Here is a 19479-nt window from a genome sequence, read left to right on the forward strand (position 1 = left end):
ATGGGGAGTTCATGGGGAACCATCTTTAAGGAAAAAGCTTCTTCCCCCAAGAGTAAATCCCATTGGAGGCCCTGAGCCGAGTGTGGCTGTTAGCGAAAAATTATTTAAAAAAAAAGCTGAATGAGGGAAAAAATAATTAAAGAAAAAAAGTAAAAATCCAGAACAATGCCGCTGGCTCCTGGCTTTGATCGCTGGGCTGTTTGGTTGGTTTGGGGTATTTTTTAGGGGGGGGAGGGCTTTTTTAGAAATGCGAAAGTGACCCCCCGCCCCAAAATAAATAAATAAAAAAAATAAAGATAAATAATAATTAAATATATATTAAAAAGTAAACAAAAGGCGCTTTTTTTTTTTCCAAGATCTCTTCGCTCGTTTTCGGAGAGGTTTGGGAGAGGAAAAAGAAAATAAAAACAGGAAAAAAAAAGGAAAAAAAAAAACCAACAACGCCAGAAGCGGAGGCTGGTGATGGTAGGGGGTGTGATGTGTGTTTGCACCGCCCGGAGCTGTGCCCGGGACCCCCCGTTTTCCTCTCCCGCCGCCGCCGCCGCCGCCGCCGCTGCTCGCTCCGCGCCGCGCCGCGCGCGCTGCCCCGCGCCCGCGCGCCCCCACGTCACCGACAGCACCCGCCGCCACGTGACCCGCCGTCCGGGCGCGACCACTGAAGGAGGGGGGGAACGGGGAGGGGAATGAACGGGGGGCCACACGGTGGGACCCCCGCCGCCACCGCGGCCCCCTCGGGATGCGCGCCCACCTCTCGCCGACCCCGTTGGCGGCCGCTCCGGGGGGGCGCGCACAGCGGGAGGGGCGCGGAGCGGGGGAAGGCGCGGAGGGGGGAGGTCCGTGGCCCTCCCCATGCCGCGCGCGATGGTAGAGTCCGCAGCTCAAATTCCGAGAATTGGGCTCTGTTGATTCTTAGAACTGGGGTTCTTAGAAGTGGTGATGCAAGGAGTTTCTAGGAAAGCCCGGAGACCAGGTGATTGCTGCTTCTATTGCCGCGGCCGATTTTACCCTTTAATTCTCTCGCTCGCTTTTTTTTTTTTTTTTTTTTTTTTTTTTTTTCTCTCCTTTTTTTTTTTCCCTCCTCTTTCCCTCCCTGCCGCGCTCCGACGCTTGGCGCGGAGCCGCCTCTATATATTTCTACCCATTTTTTTTTTCCTCTCCCTCCTCTTTCCTTGCCCCCCCTTTCCCGCTGCAGGTGCCCTTTAATTTATTTTTTTTTATTACTATTATTATTATTATCATCTCAATTGAAATTTTTTTCCCTGCCTTATTTATTTATTTATTTCATTCACATACACATCCCCCCCTATTCCCTTGCCCGCTGTCAGGCGAGAAAAAATTAAGGAAATAGGGGTGCCTGCATGTCTTTAACGCTGGGAGCGTGTCTAAGGGGAGGGGAGCGGGGTGGGTGGGGGTGTCTCCCCTCGCCGTCCTCTCCCGGGGATTATCGGTTATCTGGGATTATTGGCTTTCCCGCACGCGTGACGGCCGGGTGGGGACGGGGGGACGGCGGCGGCTCCTCTCTGCACCTGCAGCCGCTCCGCGGGCGCAGGACGGCGGCGAGCGCTGGCGGCCGCCGGGCTTGTGGCGTGACTCGGGGTCCGCTCTCAATGGCTGGATCCTTCGGTCGGGGTGTGTTATTTTTCTTTGCCTTTTTTAAATTTTTTTCTTTTTATATAAAATTTTTCTCTCTGGTTTTTGGGGGTTTTTTTTGGGTTTTTTTTTTGTTTGTTTTGTGGGGTTTTTTTTGGTGTGTGCGTGTTGTGTCGCTGTTGTCGTTTCGCCGCCGCGGAGCGGGGCTGGCGGCAGAGCGGGGGCTCGGCGGCACCGGGCACCGGCCTTTCCGTGCCAGCCCCCATTTCTCTCTGATTCTGTTATTAAAGCATTATTATTATTATTGTTATTCCGTCCCTGGCGCAACCGCGAAAGGGATGGTGCGTTTTGCAACCTGTGGCGGGGCTGCGCCGTGATCTGTCAAGCCCCGGGCTAAGAGCGGGCGGTGATGGAGAAGACTTGCGGCATTTCCCTGCCCGGGGAAGGGGGGAGCCCGCGGGGAGGCTCGGCCGCCGGCGCCTGCCGGCCCCGGAGCACCGCGGAGCGCCGGCCCGGGGCGGCGGGGACCACGCTCGCCTCGACGGTGCGTGCGGGGCCGCTGCCCGCCGGGAACACAGCCCCGATGCACAACTCGGGAAGGGGCAAAAGTGTACGAAGCGACTCTGAATATCATGCGTAGGGCTGGAAATAATAATAATACCAACAACATCACCACCACCCGCGGGGAGGAGCGGGCGTCCCCCGCCGGGAGGAAGGCGGCGGGCGGGGGAAGCGAAGCGAGGGATGCGAGGGACGGGGTCCGGGGCGCGATGCGTGCGGAGCCCCCCGCTGCCCCCAGCGCAGCCCTTGCCCTGTGTTTACTACCGCGGCGGACTTGGCGTGGGGACAGGCGCTCGTAAATCTGCCGGCGGCAGCCGCGGGGCTGGCCCCCGGCCACACGCTATTCCTGGAGCGAGCGGCCGCGCAGCCCCCGCGCCGCTGCGCCCCCGAAACCGCCCAGAGCGGACGGGCAAGAGAGAGAGACAGCCGTCTGTTTTGCTTTGTTGCGGGGTTTTAATTGTTTTTATTAGGTGCGTGATCTTGTGTGCGCGTATATATATATTTATTTTTAATTTATTTTTTTTTTAAGCTCCCCCTCCCCCCCTTTGAAAATAAAGGGCAAAACAAAACCGAAAAAGCCCAACTTTGTTATGAAAACTTTCGTGGTCGGACGGCAGCGACCTCTCCCGGCCGCCCCCCTCCCCCCCGCCGTCCCCCCCGCCTGTAGTTTGCAAAGTCACAGTATGAAATGTTATGAAATCACCTCTTGGGAAGGAGGGAAACAGAAAGCAAGGCGTTTGTTTAGAAAAATCCGCGGCAGCCTCTCAGATGTGCCTAAAAAGCTGCCTTTGACCCCCCTGTTGCATTTCCAGGGAAGAGGCAAATCTGGGCTTAAAATCATGAGTCAAAATCAACAAAAACAAACCTGTCCCCGGTTAGTTTTTTCCACTGGCTTCAGTAGGCGCAGGATCAGTGCGAAGGGAGGCTGGGGACAGACCGATGAGGCTCACTGAGAAGCTGCTACATTGGTCCGACATCTCTGTCTTGGGCCGAATCCTGCTTGTGCTAGTGGAAGTGTCAGCAGGGCCAGGTTTGGGATCAGGCCCTTATTTGATCTGGGAGTCTTGCTGATTCCTTTCCTGAGCTTTTAAATGCTTAAAAAAATATTATTTGTCACACTGTTTCAAGGATTTAAAGGATAAGAGTTTTAGGAGCAAATGCAGGCTCCTTCCTCCAGTCCTTGAGGGGGTTGCAGTTCAAAAATTGCTCTAAAAATATTTTAGGGGAATCCTCTCTTTATGTATGCATGGAGAGGCAAAACCGAAGATTGTCATTTTCTCCTAAGGGTAGGATTGCAGGTTTAAAAACTTGCATTATAGATGGCAAACATTTTGTCCCATGAAACATCACCAAGCCATTAAAATAGTCAAAGGGTGTCTAGAAATTTTCCAGAAGAATGGATTATTACATTGTTCCAGTAAGAAAAGAGTTCATCACTTGGTGTTCGATTTTGATTGGCAAATCAAAAGATCTCTTGAGATACATTTCAATTCCAATTTCCAATCCCCCTCAGTTCTGACTGTCTGAGTCAATATTGGGAGAGGAAGTGGAGGTTAACTGGTTAGTTATTATTGCAAAGGAAGAAGTTGGAATGAGAAGTGATTCTTATAAATCCCACCCCAAAAACAAAACAACAACAACAAAAAAAAAATCCGTCAAAAGTCTTTGTGACACTTTTTAGACATCCCTGTTTGCAGTGCAGGGAGGATTCAGCCGGCTGTTGAATGGTACAAAAATAAACCTAGCAGAAACATTAAGTTTTTCAAAACAAGGCTGGAAAAGCTCATAAAAATAATGTTGCTCAGACGCGTTTTAAGAGGAACAGAATTACATCGACAAAATTATATGTTTTCCAGGTTTGGTTGGGGTGTTTTATTTTCCAAGGGGAAAAATTGCTCCTGCAGCAAAGCGAACTGGTGCCATCTAGTGTCACCTCCCGCCGCTCCGCGCGGGGCTGGCAGCCTCGGGAGAGTGGGAACATGTTTATTAACTGCTCGTTAAAAAAAGAAAAAGAAAAAAAAATGCTTGCCAGCTTGGAGGAAGGTGGCAGAGGAAACTCTGGATGCCACTGAACTTACTTAAGGAGCCTAATTGGAAACAAACCGAGTGCTTATTAAAGTCACTGACATTTCCATATGGAGTCCTCTCTGGGTCTGGTCATGAAATCACATGTGAAAATCTTTCCGAGTTGTGGTGTTAATCTGTCCTTGAATTTTTGCCTAATTTAGGATGTATTGTAAATCCTTGCTTTTTTGCTTTTTTTCTTCTTTCTTTTTTTTCCTTGGGCAGGGAGAGCTTTCAGCCTCCAACTGCAGCAGCCCAATATGAATTTGTAGGAATAGCGATTGGGTTTGGAGCATTTTTTTTTTTCTTAGTAAACAGTAACGTTATCCTCAAAACCCTATATAAATACAGGTGGTAAAACTTTGTGTGCCAGTCCTGTGTGGTAGGACTGTCCTCTCATTTTATTTGGATTCTCCACAAGAAAGAAAACCTTTTGCCAAGTCTATAGATGAATAAAATAAGCTCTAATCAGCAGATGCATTTCTCAATGTGCAACTTATGTAGCTTCATATATTTGTGGTGTTAAGGTTGAAGAACTGTTTCATACCTGTTTTTGTCTGTATGCTGTAATACCTGGGCTGGGAACTTCACTCCAAGAGCTTTTACTGGTTCAGCTGGAGCCTGAAATGTTGTTTTCATTTTTCTGAGAAGTTGGCAAAATCTAAACTTGGTGGAAAGTTGCTTGTGTGCTCATAACCTCTTGCTCCATTTTATAGTAGCATGTGAGTCTATAAACGGGAGCCTTGTATGCCGAGTGCCTGTATTCTCTAGATCTATTTTTAAACCATTCTTCTGTTTGGCAAAAAGTGACACTTGGTTTCCATGTTTACAGCAGGCATTGGCAAACCTCAGGAGTTCCCAGTTTGCAGTTTGGTTAGATCAGTATCCAAAAGTCAGCATCTGACCAGTAAGCTCCTTCAGACTGCAAATTTAGACTGCAAATGTAGTCCTCCTTTTTCCTTTTTTTTTTTTCTTTTTAAAATCCAAGCTAGATCTTATGTGTTAGCATCACTGCAGGATGCTGGCAGCCAAAAGACACACACCCCTAAACTGGAGTGTCTAGTCCTCAGGACTGCTTTATTCTCAATATTATCAGAGAAGCTTCTCATCTAAAACAGAGAGAGAACTAGGGGCATTTGCAAGAGGGGTAGGAAATTTTTGATCTATACTGTTTTCCTTCCCCTCTTTCTCCTCGTTAGTTGCTGCCTTTGGTCTGTGTGCCAGGTTCCCATGGGGAATGTTGGACCCCTGTTTATGGAGGAGAGTGCTTGAGACAAGCACGCTGCAGGGCAGGGGGTTCTGAATGGGTTCTGAAGAAGGTGTCCTGTAGGACTAGATACCCTTTGAAATGCATGTTCTTAAATCTGTTTGTCTAAATATAGGGGCAGGGGAGTGTCTCTGCCCTGGCCATGACGCCCCAAGCTGTGCATGTGTCTCATCTCATCCAGGTGGGATGCCAGAGCAGTTCCTTACTGCGAGAAGGAGCTGTGCCACCCTCAGCCCCGGGAGTACAGAGATTGGGAGAGTCAGGTGCCAGCTGGTAATTTTCTGTCCCAGTTCAGGCTAGGGATAATCAGACACCTCCTTGGAGCACAGCAGGGCTAGGGACCCAGCTCAGCTGCTGGGGACACCCGGCTCCGGCTGCACCCTGCTCTCGGGTCGGCATCTCGGTGCAGGGCTCTGTGTTGGCAGGGCACGGAGTCCGTCTTCTGTTCTCTGGAGTAGCTCCCTAGATTTCAGCCAGGACACATGGTTCCTGCCTTCCCTTGAAAAATTAATGTGCCAGATTGCTTGGGGTCGTTTGAAATGCTGAGGAAGGCTCGACTCCTTGCTTCCCAAGGGCACGTGCTGCCTCTGCCTCACAGCCAGAGCTTGGCTCTGTAGAGGGCAGGGGAGTCCTCTTTAGTAGGAAAACATTGGAGGCAGTTTTAGCGTGCTCACCCCCTCCCTCCTCTGCATTTTCTTCTGCAAAGACCAAAACAATGTGGAGACTTGAGCTGGGCCAGCTTTCAAGGGCAATCCTTTAAACCCTCTTTTGAAGTATGAACTATAAAGTTCCCTGCGGCGCTCGAGAAAATATGCAGTTTTCCTGGTTCCAAATGCTGATAATAAACCCATCCAGATAATGTATTGCATTTCCTAGAAACATTTGTTTGCTGGCAGGAAATTGGATCAGATTGAGACCGCTCGATAGAGCGAGTGCAATCCGCTCACGGAAGGGTACGGTGGAAAATACGGCAGGGCTTGCAATAGTGATGCTGCTTTTGATCTGTGCTGACGCTGTGGACTTCTCTCAGTCTCTTCATGGGTTATTATTAACCCGGCCACGTTTTGGCCTAGACACTAACCAGAAGCTACTAAACTAATAAAACTCTGCTGTGACAACTAAAGGACACTCAGTGCCCCTGGATTGCATGGTATCAGAAAGCTGAGCTGGGCACTTCCACACCCACAGCCAAAAGCATCTTCTTCACCGTGGCGTGTAGCACCCATGGCTGTGCTGGGGGAGCCACCCACGCCTCACCTCATTTTCTTGGTTGTTCCCCAGATCCCTGTTCAGGAGAAATCAGGCGTTCCTTGGCAGGGTGGAGAAGCAGCTGGCAGCACACCCTGGCAGGCAGTGGGGATGTTCCCATGGGGCTGGGACCCTGCAGGGTGCAGGGACTGGGGAGGAGGAGGGCAGGATGGAGCTTCCCCTGGGTGGGCAGTTTCAGAACACTGTGTGGGATGAGGCTGTGGGGAAGGAAGACTTCACCCAACCACCCCTCTAAGGTGATGTGAGTGAGTCGGCGCTGCAGGCTCTGGAGGGGTAGGAGATTGGGGCCCAGGGAGGGGGAATGTTTGATGGCTTCCTCCCTGCCTATGTGACTGGGGGTGGGAGAAGGGCTAAGACCACCCTGTACAAAGAAGGGTAAGGGAGCAAGGAGTTCCCACCGGAGCATAGAGTGGGAGGAGGATGGATGAAAAGGGATTCCCTCTAACTGGGAGAGTAGATCAATGGAGAGGCATGGCAGAAAAAGGGATTGGAAGTCCCTGGTTCTCGCCTCTGCCCTAGGGTGAGCAAAGAGGGTCTCCCCTTTCCATGGGGTTGAACTGAGAGATGTTCCCCCACACAAAGGTACACCCTCCCTGTGCTCACAGAGCTGCAGGGAAGGCAGAGCCAGCTCTGGGCTCCTTTCCAGGAATGGGTTTTCTCGGGGAGGTGCCAGGAGGGAAGGGCTGTTCCCTGAACTGCTGGGGCAGACCCATTGCCTTCCTGGAAGGCAACAGCAGTGACTGTCCCGTGTGGCCACCCCCAAAATGGGCCCTGCGCCTGTTCCAGACCTTCCTCTATGGGCACAGCCAGCCCTGGCACACAGCCTCGAGCACTGCCGGAGAGCCCACACCTGCAAGGTACTGGACAGGAAAACTGGAGGTGGGGGTGTGGGATGATGTGATGGCCCCAGCTGAGCCTGGAGGAGCCTTATGGGATTGAGGGGGTTTTAGATGGCAAAGACCATGCTTGGCTGCAGTGGTTTTTTCTGCTCCCCATCACTGGTCTGTGGTCCTTGTTGCCATCCCATTGTCTCTGGTCTGAGTATCCTCCCGTGCTGGGGTACAGAGCTAGTGCTGTGTGGGGACTGGAAGGGGCAGGGTTAACCCAACTCAGCACAGCAAGGGGAAGGAACATCCCTTTCCCTCTGCATGCCCGCATCCTGCAGCCGGGAGCTGCTTGGGATGCACCTGCCCGGCTCTTGGGGCTGTGGACGTTGCAGCAGCTCTGTGCTGGGAGGGATAATTTGGAAGGGTGGGGAGGGGGCTGTGCTGGCATCCAGCTCTGGGAGGGAAGCTGGGCATCCCCCTGGCAGTGCTGTGCCCTCACTGTGGATAAGGGGATTTGGTGACAGTAGCAGCTTCTCACATGACGCTCACGGGTACAGAGTTCATCTGGCTGTTTGTAACTTTGTTGGTTTACAAGTGGGTCACCTCCTCACCTCTGTGACACTGAGGTGACTCCCCAGAGCCTGGCAGAGTGTCTGCCACTGTGGCTGAGGTTGGGGTGCCAGCCAGCTGCCCAAGCACACACATCAGCTCATGTGGGCACAGCGATGTGCACTGGGCTCCTTGCAGGGCGCTGTGAGTCCCTTGGCTTGCAATTGACAGTAGTGAGTGGCTGGCAGTGAGTGTGTACAGAAAGGTCAGATCTGCAGTATTTGGGAAATGAGTCACTTTTTGTATGTGCATGAAGTTTTAAAGCTGGCCAAGCCCAGAGCGGCTCTGAAGATTTGTGTTTGATGGCTGGAATAAAGCTGTAAGACACCCTCTGGGTTTTGAGCTTGATACCTTGCTTTAAATCTCATCTCTTCATCCCCGTGGCTCTGGGGATGGGAGGGGAGCTTGGGCTCCAGACCTGCGCATCTCCCAAAATGGAAAGGGAAGGCAACACTTGAAAATCCCTTGTCTCACAGGGATTATTGGGCTTCCTGCAATTGCCTGGCAGTTTTAACAATCTGAGGTTGGTCCTCAAAATAGTGTGATGAAGGTCTTGGGGTTTGTTGGCTCGACTCTTTGTTTTGCTTCTACCTGCTGAGGCAACTGCTTGAGGACCTTCTTCCAGCATTGGTGCCAAGTCAATAGGGTTTGGTTCTGAGTAAATTTTGGAGGATTAGTATGAGTTCTGGAAGGCAATTAACTCCTGGGTTTCCTTGCTGTTCTGTCCCAGCTACATTGCTGTACCTGGAGACAGAGCTTGTGGTTTAAGGGAAGGCTTTGGCAGTAGAAAGGGGAAGGGACATTTGTTCTGCATCCTCATTGTCTCCACCGCTGGCTTCCTGTGCAGTCCTGGCCAAGTGACTTTGGTACTTGATGCCTATATCCTCCCAAATCTGTTCAGCAAACCCATCCCAGGGCGTTTTCACCAGTGTTTGGAGCGTGTGGGTTCCTGAGCAGAATGGCAGCAGATGTTTGTGTGTATATCATACCTGTTAACAAGGTGCTGGGAGTATGGCATGAGTCTTGAATGCTGCACTGGACAGGAATTCAGTCTTGGCAGGGGAAGAGTTATCTCCAAAAGAAGTGGTGAGAAAATTCTTGCTTGACTTCCCTTCCCCACCTGCCTTTAAGTTCCTGAGTCATGGAAATGAAAATCTCCTTGGCATACGCCCATGGTTTGGGCTAGAGGGTGTGGAAGAAGCTATGATTGGATTCTCAAAGCCTGTGATTGTGATAAGAACATACTGTACCGGAAGAAACAAATGTTAACCTTACTGGAGAGTGGAAGGTTTGTTATCTCTAGCTTTTATCCAACTGATACTTGAGCGAAATAGCAGCCTTGTGACCTGCCGCAGCCAATTCATAATTACCAGCTAATGTGGTGTTTGTTTTCTTGTGATTTATTTATAGGTTTGAAAGAAACTTTTGGACTGTGAATTGAGGCATTGGGTATGTAAATTTAAATTTTGTGCTTTCCCTCCTAATCTCTCTCCCTCTTTCCTTAATGCAATGTTTCATTAGACCCAGCTGGAATTTGTTTTTGGGAGAGCAGCTGCTCTGTAGAAACTACTGTACATTCATGTGCCACTGGGGAAGGAGGAGCCAGGATTATGGGAGGGGTTTGACCGTGGAAGACTTTGACACCAAAGGTGCACATTCCAGCCCAAACCTCAGGGAGACGTGGGCCATCCTGGGTGCTGGTTGGGAGGACACCTCTGATATGGGTCAACAGGCATTGTGTTGGGGGAAGGCTTCATGTTCCTAGACTAACCCAAACCTTGCTCATGAGGAGGGATTGGGCCATGGTGTGGGTAGCAGCCCAGCAGGTTAGATGAGTTCTACTCCTCACCAGTTAATTAGGAAACTGTGGACAGGTCTTCTCCAGAGTGACCACCACTTGGGAGTAGGAAAGTAGTTTCCTGGGTGAGGGCTGGTATTCCACTGTGGGCTGGATTTTCCAGATGTTGAAACTTCATTCAACTTCAGTTGGGACCTTAAGGCTTGTTTTGATTCCTGTGGCTGGATTTACAGCCAGGTATCCCACAGGTGAGGAGGATGGCTCCTGAGGGAGGTTGGAAAGCTAGAAGCTATGCTGGAAGTGTTGTGGAGATGAGCCTGAGTGGGCGGAGTGGACTGGGGTGTGGCTGCCATGGGTGAGGCAGAGAGAAAGAGGAGATGGTTGGCTAATCCTCAGGAGGGTCTGATTGCCTTCACCCACCAGCTTGGTGGGTGGGATGAGACGTGCCAGGTCTCGCTGTCAGCCCAGGGACTTCACTAGGCAGCCTGGCAAGAGCTTGGTGTGGTGCAGGACTGTTTGTCTTGGGACCAAGGAGCTGGTGCTGCACCTACCAGGAGCAATTTGCCATTTGAGCATGTCCCAGAGCAGCAGCTGTCTCTTCCCTGGGTTTAGAGTACTTGCCTGGCTGTTCTCCATTCTCATCTTGCTCTGATGCTTCTGTCTCACAGACTCAAGATGGCCTCGCCGGCAGACAGCTGCATCCAGTTCACCCGCCACGCCAGCGACGTCCTCCTCAATCTCAACCGCCTTAGAAGCCGGGATATCCTGACTGATGTTGTCATCATCGTGAACCGGGAGCAGTTTAGAGCCCACAAAACAGTCCTGATGGCCTGCAGGTGAGAACAGGGTCCTTCCCTGGCTCCCTCCTTGCTCCTTCAGCCTTTGGTCTCCAGAAGCACTGCTGCAGTCCTGTGTGGGCTCATGGGATTCCTGGGGAATCAGAGGCAGAGAAGCAGAACTGAGAGGGGCTGCCAAGAAATTTGTATCTGTCATGGGATTAGAGCTGAGGGTGCTGCCCTCACCTCTCTCCTTGTGTACCCACATCTGCCCACACACAGCCCCTGGAGACCAACAGCAGCACAGCAGCTGTGAGGCACATCCCTGAAGGCAAAGCACAAATGTCCCACAGGGACAGGATAGGACAGGGAGGGCTGGATGTTCACTGGGGTGAGTGAGTCCTCTGTAACTGAGTTGTCCCCTGCCACTGCTATTTTTAGAGCTATTCCTCCCTGGATTCCAAACTGCTGGCTGAACCCACCTTAGTTGATTATTTTTTTTTCTTTTTTTTTTTTTTTTAAAACCTGATGGGGTCTGAAATCCCTTCCCAGCCCCTAAGATGGCTGGAATTGCTTCCCAATGAATGCTAATTAATATCCCACCATTGCCCAGTTGAATTACAGCAAATGCCTTCCAGGTTATCTTGCTGACATGGTTGCAAATATTTCAAAAAGCCAAGCTTTGACTATTAAAATGTCTGAAAAATGTTTTTCCAACATTTCTCCTTTTTTTTATTTTTCTGGTTTAAGACTGTGTGGATGCCCCAAGAGGCTTCTGAAAGAAATGAGTCATAGTGGGAAGGGGATGGTGGTAAGAACAACAATGGGAAAAAAACCAAAAAAGCTGGGGAATTACTAAATGGAGGCAGTGGGGAGTTGTTGAGCAGGTGAGATGTAAAAGCAGGCTGTTCCAGTTGGGAAAAGCACAGAAGACGCTTACTAAGCTGAGAAACCAAGCTTGATAATAAGGGGGAAGCTCAGGGAATTCTGTAATTGCCTCCTCCTCCCTTCCCATTCACAAACCCCTCTGTACTCAAGGATTTAATACAAAATCTCCTTTTTGCCTTTGAATTGTCATGACACTTATCCTCTCTACTGTCTCTGCTCTGCAGTGGCCTCTTCTACAGCATCTTCACTGACCAGCTCAAGTGCAACTTGAATGTCATCAACCTGGATCCTGAAATTAACCCTGAGGGGTTTTGCATCCTCTTGGACTTCATGTACACCTCCCGCCTGAACTTGAGGGAGAACAATATCATGGCTGTGATGGCCACAGCACTCTACCTACAGATGGAGCATGTGGTTGACACCTGCCGAAGGTTTGTCAAGTCTAGGTGAGTGCAGTCTTTTTCGAAGAGCCTTGGACTGTGCGTTTGGGTGGGCAGGGGAAGAACTGACAAAGTATCTGCAGATGTATCTTTATGGGCTGAAAATTACTTTGTCTCCCTCCTGTTTTCCCGGATTCCAGTGAAGCAGAGATGGTGTCTGCTGTGAAGACCCCAAGGGAAGAGTTTTTGGCTGGACGGATGCTGGGCCACCCAGAGGTGATGGCTTATCGGAGCAGAGATGTCTCAGAGAACGGCATGCCTCTTCAAAACGGGTCCCTCTGCAATGGGAGGGCCTTTGCACCTGGCTTGATCAACAGTTTGTCTGGATCCCCCATTTCCTACCACGGATACAGCCCTCTCCCTCTGAACAGCTTCCTAGTGGATGATGAATTGCGGGAGATGAGGATGCCTCTCTCTGAACTCTCAAGGGCAGGTGCCTTCCCCAAGGAGAGGATCCTGCCGTGCGACAGCTCCAGGACAATCCCCACTGAGTACGTGAGAACCATTACCGACATCTCTGCCAACATGTGCCACGCTACCATCTATGCTCCAAAAGAAGGTGCTGCTGAAGAAGCCAGGAGTGACATGCACTACAGCGTGGCCTCTGGGCCCAAACCTGTCATCCCTTCAGTCCGGAACAATCCCTACTTCCCTTGTGATAAAGTGGCCAAAGAGGAGGAGCGGACCTCTTCGGAGGACGAGATCAGCCAGCACTTTGAGCCCACCAACACACCCCTGGACCGCAAGGGACTCATCAGCCCTCAGAGCCCACAGAAGTCAGACTGTCAGCCCAACTCACCAACTGAGTCCAGCAGCAGCAAGAATGCCCGTATCGGTCAGAACTCCAGCTCCCTCTTCACCAAGAGCCCCACAGACCCCAAAGCCTGCAACTGGAAGAAGTACAAGTTCATTGTCCTCAACTCCCTCAACCAGAACGCCAAGCAAGACAGCGCTGACCAGAACGAGATGGGAACCCTCTCTCCTCGCACCTACGTGCCCATGTCCACTTGCCAGCAGTCCATGGAGCCGGAGCATCTCAATGTGCAGTCCCCCACCAAGATAAGCGTGAATGGTGAAGACTCTACTATTCCACAAGCGAGCAGACTCAACAATATTGTTAACAGGTGAGAAGACTTCCACCCCCCATGCTGCTCCCCCCTGAGAAACAGGACTTCCTGAATGTTGGTGAGGGTTTGGAAGTGTGAAATACCTGTAGCATTGGGCTGGAAAGTCCTGTCATGAGCAGGTTGGAGCCCCTGCATTTAGTGGAGGGCTGCCAGTGACACCAAGTGCCCACCGTCCCCGCTGTACTGGTGCCAGCATGGACCAGCAGAAGAACTGGGAACATTGGGTTGTGAATCCCTGGGTAACTTTGGCAGCTTTGGATGATTTCTGGAGCCTGGATTTGCCTAGCCTGTGTTTCCACCAGACTTCCTATGCCTCAAGCTTTTTGTTGGCTGTAGGCATTGGAATGGCCAAAGTATCAGGGAACAATATGCTATCCTCTGGACCTGGATGTTCCTAAAGACATTTGAGGTCATTTGGTGATGAACATTTGAAGGTTTGAGGCTTAAGGACCTGTTGTTGATCAGGGCTATGCTGTGCAGCTCACCACAAAGATGTCCCCATAAAACATGTGTGTCCCTTGTGTGGGGAGGGGTGCAAACGAGGGTCAGGTACCTCGAGCACAGCAAGGGCCATCTCACGGCTCTGTACACTGCTCTCCTTCCACAGGTCCCGGGACGGGTCCCCTCGGAGCAGCGAAGGACAGTCCCCTCTGTACATGCATTCATCAAAGTGCAGCTCCTGTGGCTGCCAGTCCCCACAACATACTGAGATGTGCCTTCATACCCCTGGCTCAAACTTTGGAGAAGAGATGGGGGAAACCCAGTCTGAATACTCTGACTCCAGCTGTGGTAAGTCTTGCATCCTTGGTCATCTTTTTCAACCAGCAGGTGGGCTGTGCAACGCTGGGACCCATCACTGAGTGCCCTGTAATCAAACACGCAGTCAGACCTGTCCCAGATGCTGGTGGATTCCACAGTGCTTTATAGCCCCCTCTTAACTGTCTGTCCAGTTGTGTGCGTGTGAGGGACACGTGCACATGGGAATTGCTGCCTTCCTCCCCTTCCCCAGCACCATCCAGATACCTTGTGCAGGGAGTTAGTCACCTGCTGCAGATCTGGCAGGTAAGGACAGGAAACAAGTGCACCCCACCCCACCAGAACCACAGGAGAACAAGCCTGACAGATGTAATGACCCGTAATGGGGATTGGGCAAGCTGACATGTCTCATGCATCCGTCATGATATCTTTATTATCAGGGAGCCCGGTGTGCACATCTGGGGAAATGCAGATAATGAGGGTTGCAATCTTGTTGCAAAACCCCACAAGCCCAAAGAGATGTATCTGTGCACTCATCTGCCTGTAGCTGAGGGAGGGGGAATGCAGCATTGCCACCTGTAGCTTGGGCAGAGATCCAAGGAGGGAACCTCACCGTGGTAACACTCAACACAACATTTAAAAGTTGGGCATCCTCCTACTGGGGGAACCTGCCTTGTGATTTGGGTGATGATCATCTTCCCAAGCTCAAGGCACACCTCTGTACCCGTAAAGGTTAAAGACCTCTAAAGGTGCAGGAGTTGCTCCAGAGCTGAGCATCCTTCAGAGGATGCCTGATACCTGGAGTGCTTCCATGGACCTCTTCAAAAGATGTCCAGGTGACATGCTGACTTCTTGGAAGCAGCCTGCGCATCACTAAAGGAGAGAGAAAGCTCTCAACTAGAGCTCGTGATGACTTTCCTCTCAAACCATGCATGTTGTTGCTGTATGCACCGGGCCAGGAGGCAACAGAATGCTGCAAGCACAACTGAACATGAACACCTGCACTTGGCTGCTTGTTCCAACACTTGCTCTGGCTACCCCTCTCCTCCATCCCAAATCCATCCCATAGCCTATCTAGAAGGTGACCCATGCACTGTCCATCTGATTGCTCCTCTCTCTGCCCTCCCAGAGAATGGAGCCTTCTTCTGCAATGAGTGTGACTGCCGGTTCTCCGAGGAGGCCTCTCTCAAGAGACATTCTCTGCAAGTCCACAGTGACAAGCCCTACAAGTGTGACCGGTGCCAGGCCTCCTTTCGCTACAAGGGGAACCTTGCCAGCCACAAAACCGTCCACACAGGTACAGTGTTGGCTATGGGGACAGCTTTGGGGAAGGCTGTGGGTTGCTGAGCATGTGGGTGTTTATGGCTGGGTTTGTGCCTGCTGCAGCATCCTCTGCTCTGTGTCATGAGCTGTCCTTGATGGGAAGAGCAAGGTGTTTTACTTGGCACTGCCAGGGTGCCCTTGGACAGAGCACCAAACCTGGGAATGGGGGAGGTACCTGCCCTTGCAGCAGGGGTAGAACTCAACCTCCTTTGCTGTAAATCACTGGGCACCTCTGTTTTTAAAGGCATGGTGCAAAATTCATAACTGGGAGCAAATGCATGGCCTCAGGTAACTTTGTGGTAGACGTAAGCAAAAAAGAAAATAAAATTTAAAAATAGTCAAAAGAACATTTAGAGAGAAGTCTGAGATTAATTTTTACATCCTAGAAATCCAGGTCACATCTAGCTTGGCATAAACTCTGCTGATGGGAAAATCTGTGAATGGACGGACTCTGTGAATCAGCACAATGAAAGCTGAGAAAGGAAGAGGATATTAAGGGTTTAGTCATTTGCTGACAAACCTAGGGCTTATTTTATTTCATGCTTTTAATGCTTAACATGTCAACAGCCAGTTCACAAGCTGGGGAGGGGAAGTCTGGGCTGATGATTGTGCTGCTACATTGAATTAGACCCAAATTCCCACAGTTTGAGCTGAGCTCCAGGAAGGCTGTGCAGGGGACTAAGACAATACAAGTACCAGGGCAGTGTTCAAGGGTGCTTACTGAGAGCTGTAGGGAGGTGCAGGTGCCAGCTGCTGTCCCAGGGTCAGGAGGAACGATGCTTTTAATCCTTGCTGGCAGAGCTGCCTGACTTCCTCCCCTGCCCTGAAGGCTTCAGCTCCCAGTCCAGAAGAGAAAAGCTGCCTCCTGAGTTCACCCTGCTCTGTAGACACCCTGCCCAATGTGGTTTGTCCACAGCCATCTCCAAAAGGGACAGGAGTCAGGGATAGTGCTTCATGCCGTGGGGTCTGGTGCATGAAGAGACTTAACTCTGGGGAGCACCATGTATCCTGAGCACACCTGTAGCTAATCCCTCACCCTTTCTTCTGCAGGAGAGAAGCCGTACCGCTGCAACATCTGTGGGGCACAGTTCAACCGCCCAGCCAACCTGAAAACCCACACACGCATCCACTCTGGGGAGAAACCCTACAAGTGTGAGACTTGCGGGGCCAGATTTGTCCAGGTGCGTGTCTCTGGGACCTGCAGTGCCTGGGGAGGTGGGACATGGTTAGATCTTCTGCCCAAGACCAGCAGATCTTCATCACCAAGACTAGTGATGCCTCAATGGTAGGGAGGAGGCTGATGACGGCCCAGCTTGCTGCCTTGGGCAGCTGTCCCCGTGGTGTTGTGGGATAAATACGGAATTTAAGGTCTGAGGGGACAATTTGGCTTAGTAAGGAAGCCTGACTGCTGGTTGTAGCTATTCTGCTCCATTTTGTCTTAAGGACTGGAGGTACCAGAGCTCAGAAACATGGCCCTGAGTCCCAGCTATAACCCAATAGACCAGAAGAACTGTCTGGGCAGAACCCCATTCCCACAGGGATACCCTTGCTCCCACTGGGATGCTGTCCTCCCTGGGGCTGTCCTGACCCAGAGCTGCTCTCTGCAGGTGGCCCACCTCCGTGCTCACGTGCTCATTCACACCGGGGAGAAGCCGTACCCCTGTGAGATCTGCGGCACACGCTTCCGGCACCTGCAGACCCTCAAAAGTCACCTTCGAATCCACACAGGAGAGAAACCGTATCATGTGAGTGGCTCTGCTTTTTTTGGTGGTGGGGAATCTCAGCTTGGGATGGGGGAAAGTGCTGCCAAGCCTTGGGGGCTGGGAAGACACAAGGGCATTCGCATGGGCTGGTTGCAGCATCCTAATGCCCTTTGCCAGCCTCATGAGGCACCAAGGTCACATCCCTGCTTCTCATGCCCCATCTCCCTCCTGGGCATTAGCTGATACTGATGTGGTGTTTTTTCAGGCGTGGCTGTGTTGGAAACACTGACATGCAGCCCAAGCTGGGTGCATCTTAGTTGCTCTTCCACCCCATCTGGAAGAAGGTCACACTTCTTCAAATAGCTATGGCTTAGATTACAGCTGCCTGTGTTGCGTGGGGATGGGGAAAAGGAGCAGACAGCCTGGCCTGAGCTCCCCTCTGATGGTGATAATCGCACCCAGCAGGCAGTCTGCCTTGCTTGCAGCCCTGTGGGCTTCCAGCTCCTCGCTGGAGCTTTCCTGCCTTTCACCATCTGCTAGAAAGGGAATCTGAGCTTGGCATCCAAACATCCTGGAGCCATCCAGCTTGGCAGAGGTCAAGAGCAGCTCCAGAAATAGCCCTGTATCTGGTTTGATCACCTAGATATGGAGCTCGGTGCTATGTCGATCAGAGCCAGAGTCAGCTCCCGAGGGACCTTGCTCTTTGTGCATCCCATAAACCAAGATATGCTGCTGAAAGCCTGGGCTGGGTGCCCCCGGGTGCTGCTCCTCCCACCACGCTCCCGCTTTTCCCCTGGCCCACCTGTACAGTGACTGCAGCGTCCTGGGGCCCCTGGTGGAGAGGAGGCATTTGGGTGCCCCGAGGGGAGGAGGTGTCCCCCAGCACGGCGTTTCACAGCCTGTCTCTTTGCCCCGCAGTGTGAGAAGTGTAACCTGCATTTCCGCCACAAAAGCCAGCTGCGGCTCCACCTGCGGCAGAAGCACGGGGCCATCACCAACACCAAGGTGCAGTACCGCATCTCGGCCAGCGAGGTGCCTCCGGAGCTCCCCAAAGCCTGCTGAAGGATTTCCCGGGAGGAGCTTGTCTTCGGGGAGAAGCTGTCCAAAGGATACTTGCAACACTTTAAAAGGAGAGAGGAAAAAAAATAAAATAAAAAAATAAAAAAAAAAAAGAAGAGAGAGAAAGAAAGAAAAAAATATTCATCACATGATGGAGTGCCTCTAAACCCATAGTACAGATAGGTGGAAAAAACATTAGAAATTTAAAAAAAAAAAAATTACAAATACACGGGTTTTATTTTTCCCAGTTATGTGAAACAAAAAGAAAAAATAAAATTATTCAGATCTTACTGTATATAAAACATTAAAAAATTTAAAATAGTCATTTTAAATGTCTGTGCAGTGGAGTGTTGATAAACTCTGGAGTCTAACCTTCACAGCCTTTGCCGTTTGAAGATGAGGAATGTAATGTTGATTTATGGGAACAGATTTTTTTCTTTTGTATGCAAAATGTGTGTTCTTTTAAAGAGAAAGTATGCTATTAAAGAGAGGGCTTTAACTTTTTTAACCAAAGGTGAAGGAATCTATGGCAGAGTTGTAAATATATATAGATATAAATATATAAATATATATATAAAATAAATATATATAGACCTTTAAAAAAGCTATATTAAAAATATATAAAATGCATTAAAGGCTCAGTGGGACTCTGCAGGCAGAAGCCACTCTGAGAATCTTTATTATGATAGAGCACTTAAGGAGATATTTTAAAGTATTGCATCTGTACAAGTAAGAAAATATTTTGTCTAAATGCATCAGTGTATTTGTATTTTTTTGCAAGTGAAGGTTTACAATTTACAAAAAAGTGTGTATTAAACCAACAAAGCTGCAGAAGGAATTTAAAATAATAATAAAGTGTAATTTTTTTGTTCTAGTTCTCAGTCTGTATATATGTAAAATGTGGTTTCGCACGGTGCCTTTCTTTTCAATGGAAGTTTTCAGTGTATGGACTATATTGAGCTCAGTTTCTTCAAGGTACAGCCTGATGTTGCAAAAGGAGTTTTGGTGGAACTCTCTAGTGGGGGAATGTTTTATTTTTTTTTGTTTTGTTTTGGATTTTTTTTTTGTCTTATTTTACATGCTTGTGTTATAAACAATCTCGGGAGACAGGGTTTGGGCTGTGTCTAAACTGCATTAATGCGTTCTGTAAAATATAGCTGTACAAATAAAAGAATAAAATGAAGAAAAGTGACGTATGATGGAGTGAGAGGTCTGTTCTTGCCTGTCCTTCTCTGTAAGCACCTTTGAAGCCTGGCTGGTGCCTGGGGCAGGGGCTGAGCATCCCGAGCCCTGCTGTGAGCTCTTGGCTTGCTGTGGCTCTGGGCCTGTGTTGAAGGCAGGGGCCTCTTTCAGCCTCGAGTGGCCAGAGGTGGTCTCTGTCAGGAGCTCTGAGCAAGACTCAAGTTTGCTCTGGATCCTGGT

The 19479-nt window shown here is 50.3% G+C and overlaps 1 protein-coding gene across 2 annotated transcripts; it reads left to right on the forward strand.

Annotated features, from left to right (window-relative positions):
* Positions 1-878: 878 nt before the first annotated feature.
* On the forward strand, positions 879-19245 carry BCL6 (BCL6 transcription repressor). 2 transcript variants are annotated; one of them, XM_005524990.3, is made up of 10 exons: positions 879-970; positions 9598-9636; positions 10654-10821; positions 11874-12095; positions 12230-13213; positions 13824-14005; positions 15102-15269; positions 16346-16476; positions 16903-17040; positions 17917-19245. In XM_005524990.3, the coding sequence occupies exons 3-10, from the start codon at positions 10661-10663 to the stop codon at positions 18058-18060; spliced, it is 2130 nt and encodes a 709-aa protein (XP_005525047.2). In that variant the 5' UTR covers positions 879-970; positions 9598-9636; positions 10654-10660; the 3' UTR covers positions 18061-19245. The 2 variants fall into 2 exon arrangements, with proteins under 2 accessions (XP_005525047.2, XP_014109920.2); XM_014254445.2 differs by lacking the exon at positions 879-970 and adding an exon at positions 7425-7608.
* Positions 19246-19479: the final 234 nt, after the last annotated feature.

This window comes from Pseudopodoces humilis, chromosome 11 (genome assembly GCF_049639895.1).
Source record: "Pseudopodoces humilis isolate 2021_Gansu_Grassland_sample_001 chromosome 11, ASM4963989v1, whole genome shotgun sequence".
NCBI classification, from domain to species: domain Eukaryota; kingdom Metazoa; phylum Chordata; class Aves; order Passeriformes; family Paridae; genus Pseudopodoces; species Pseudopodoces humilis.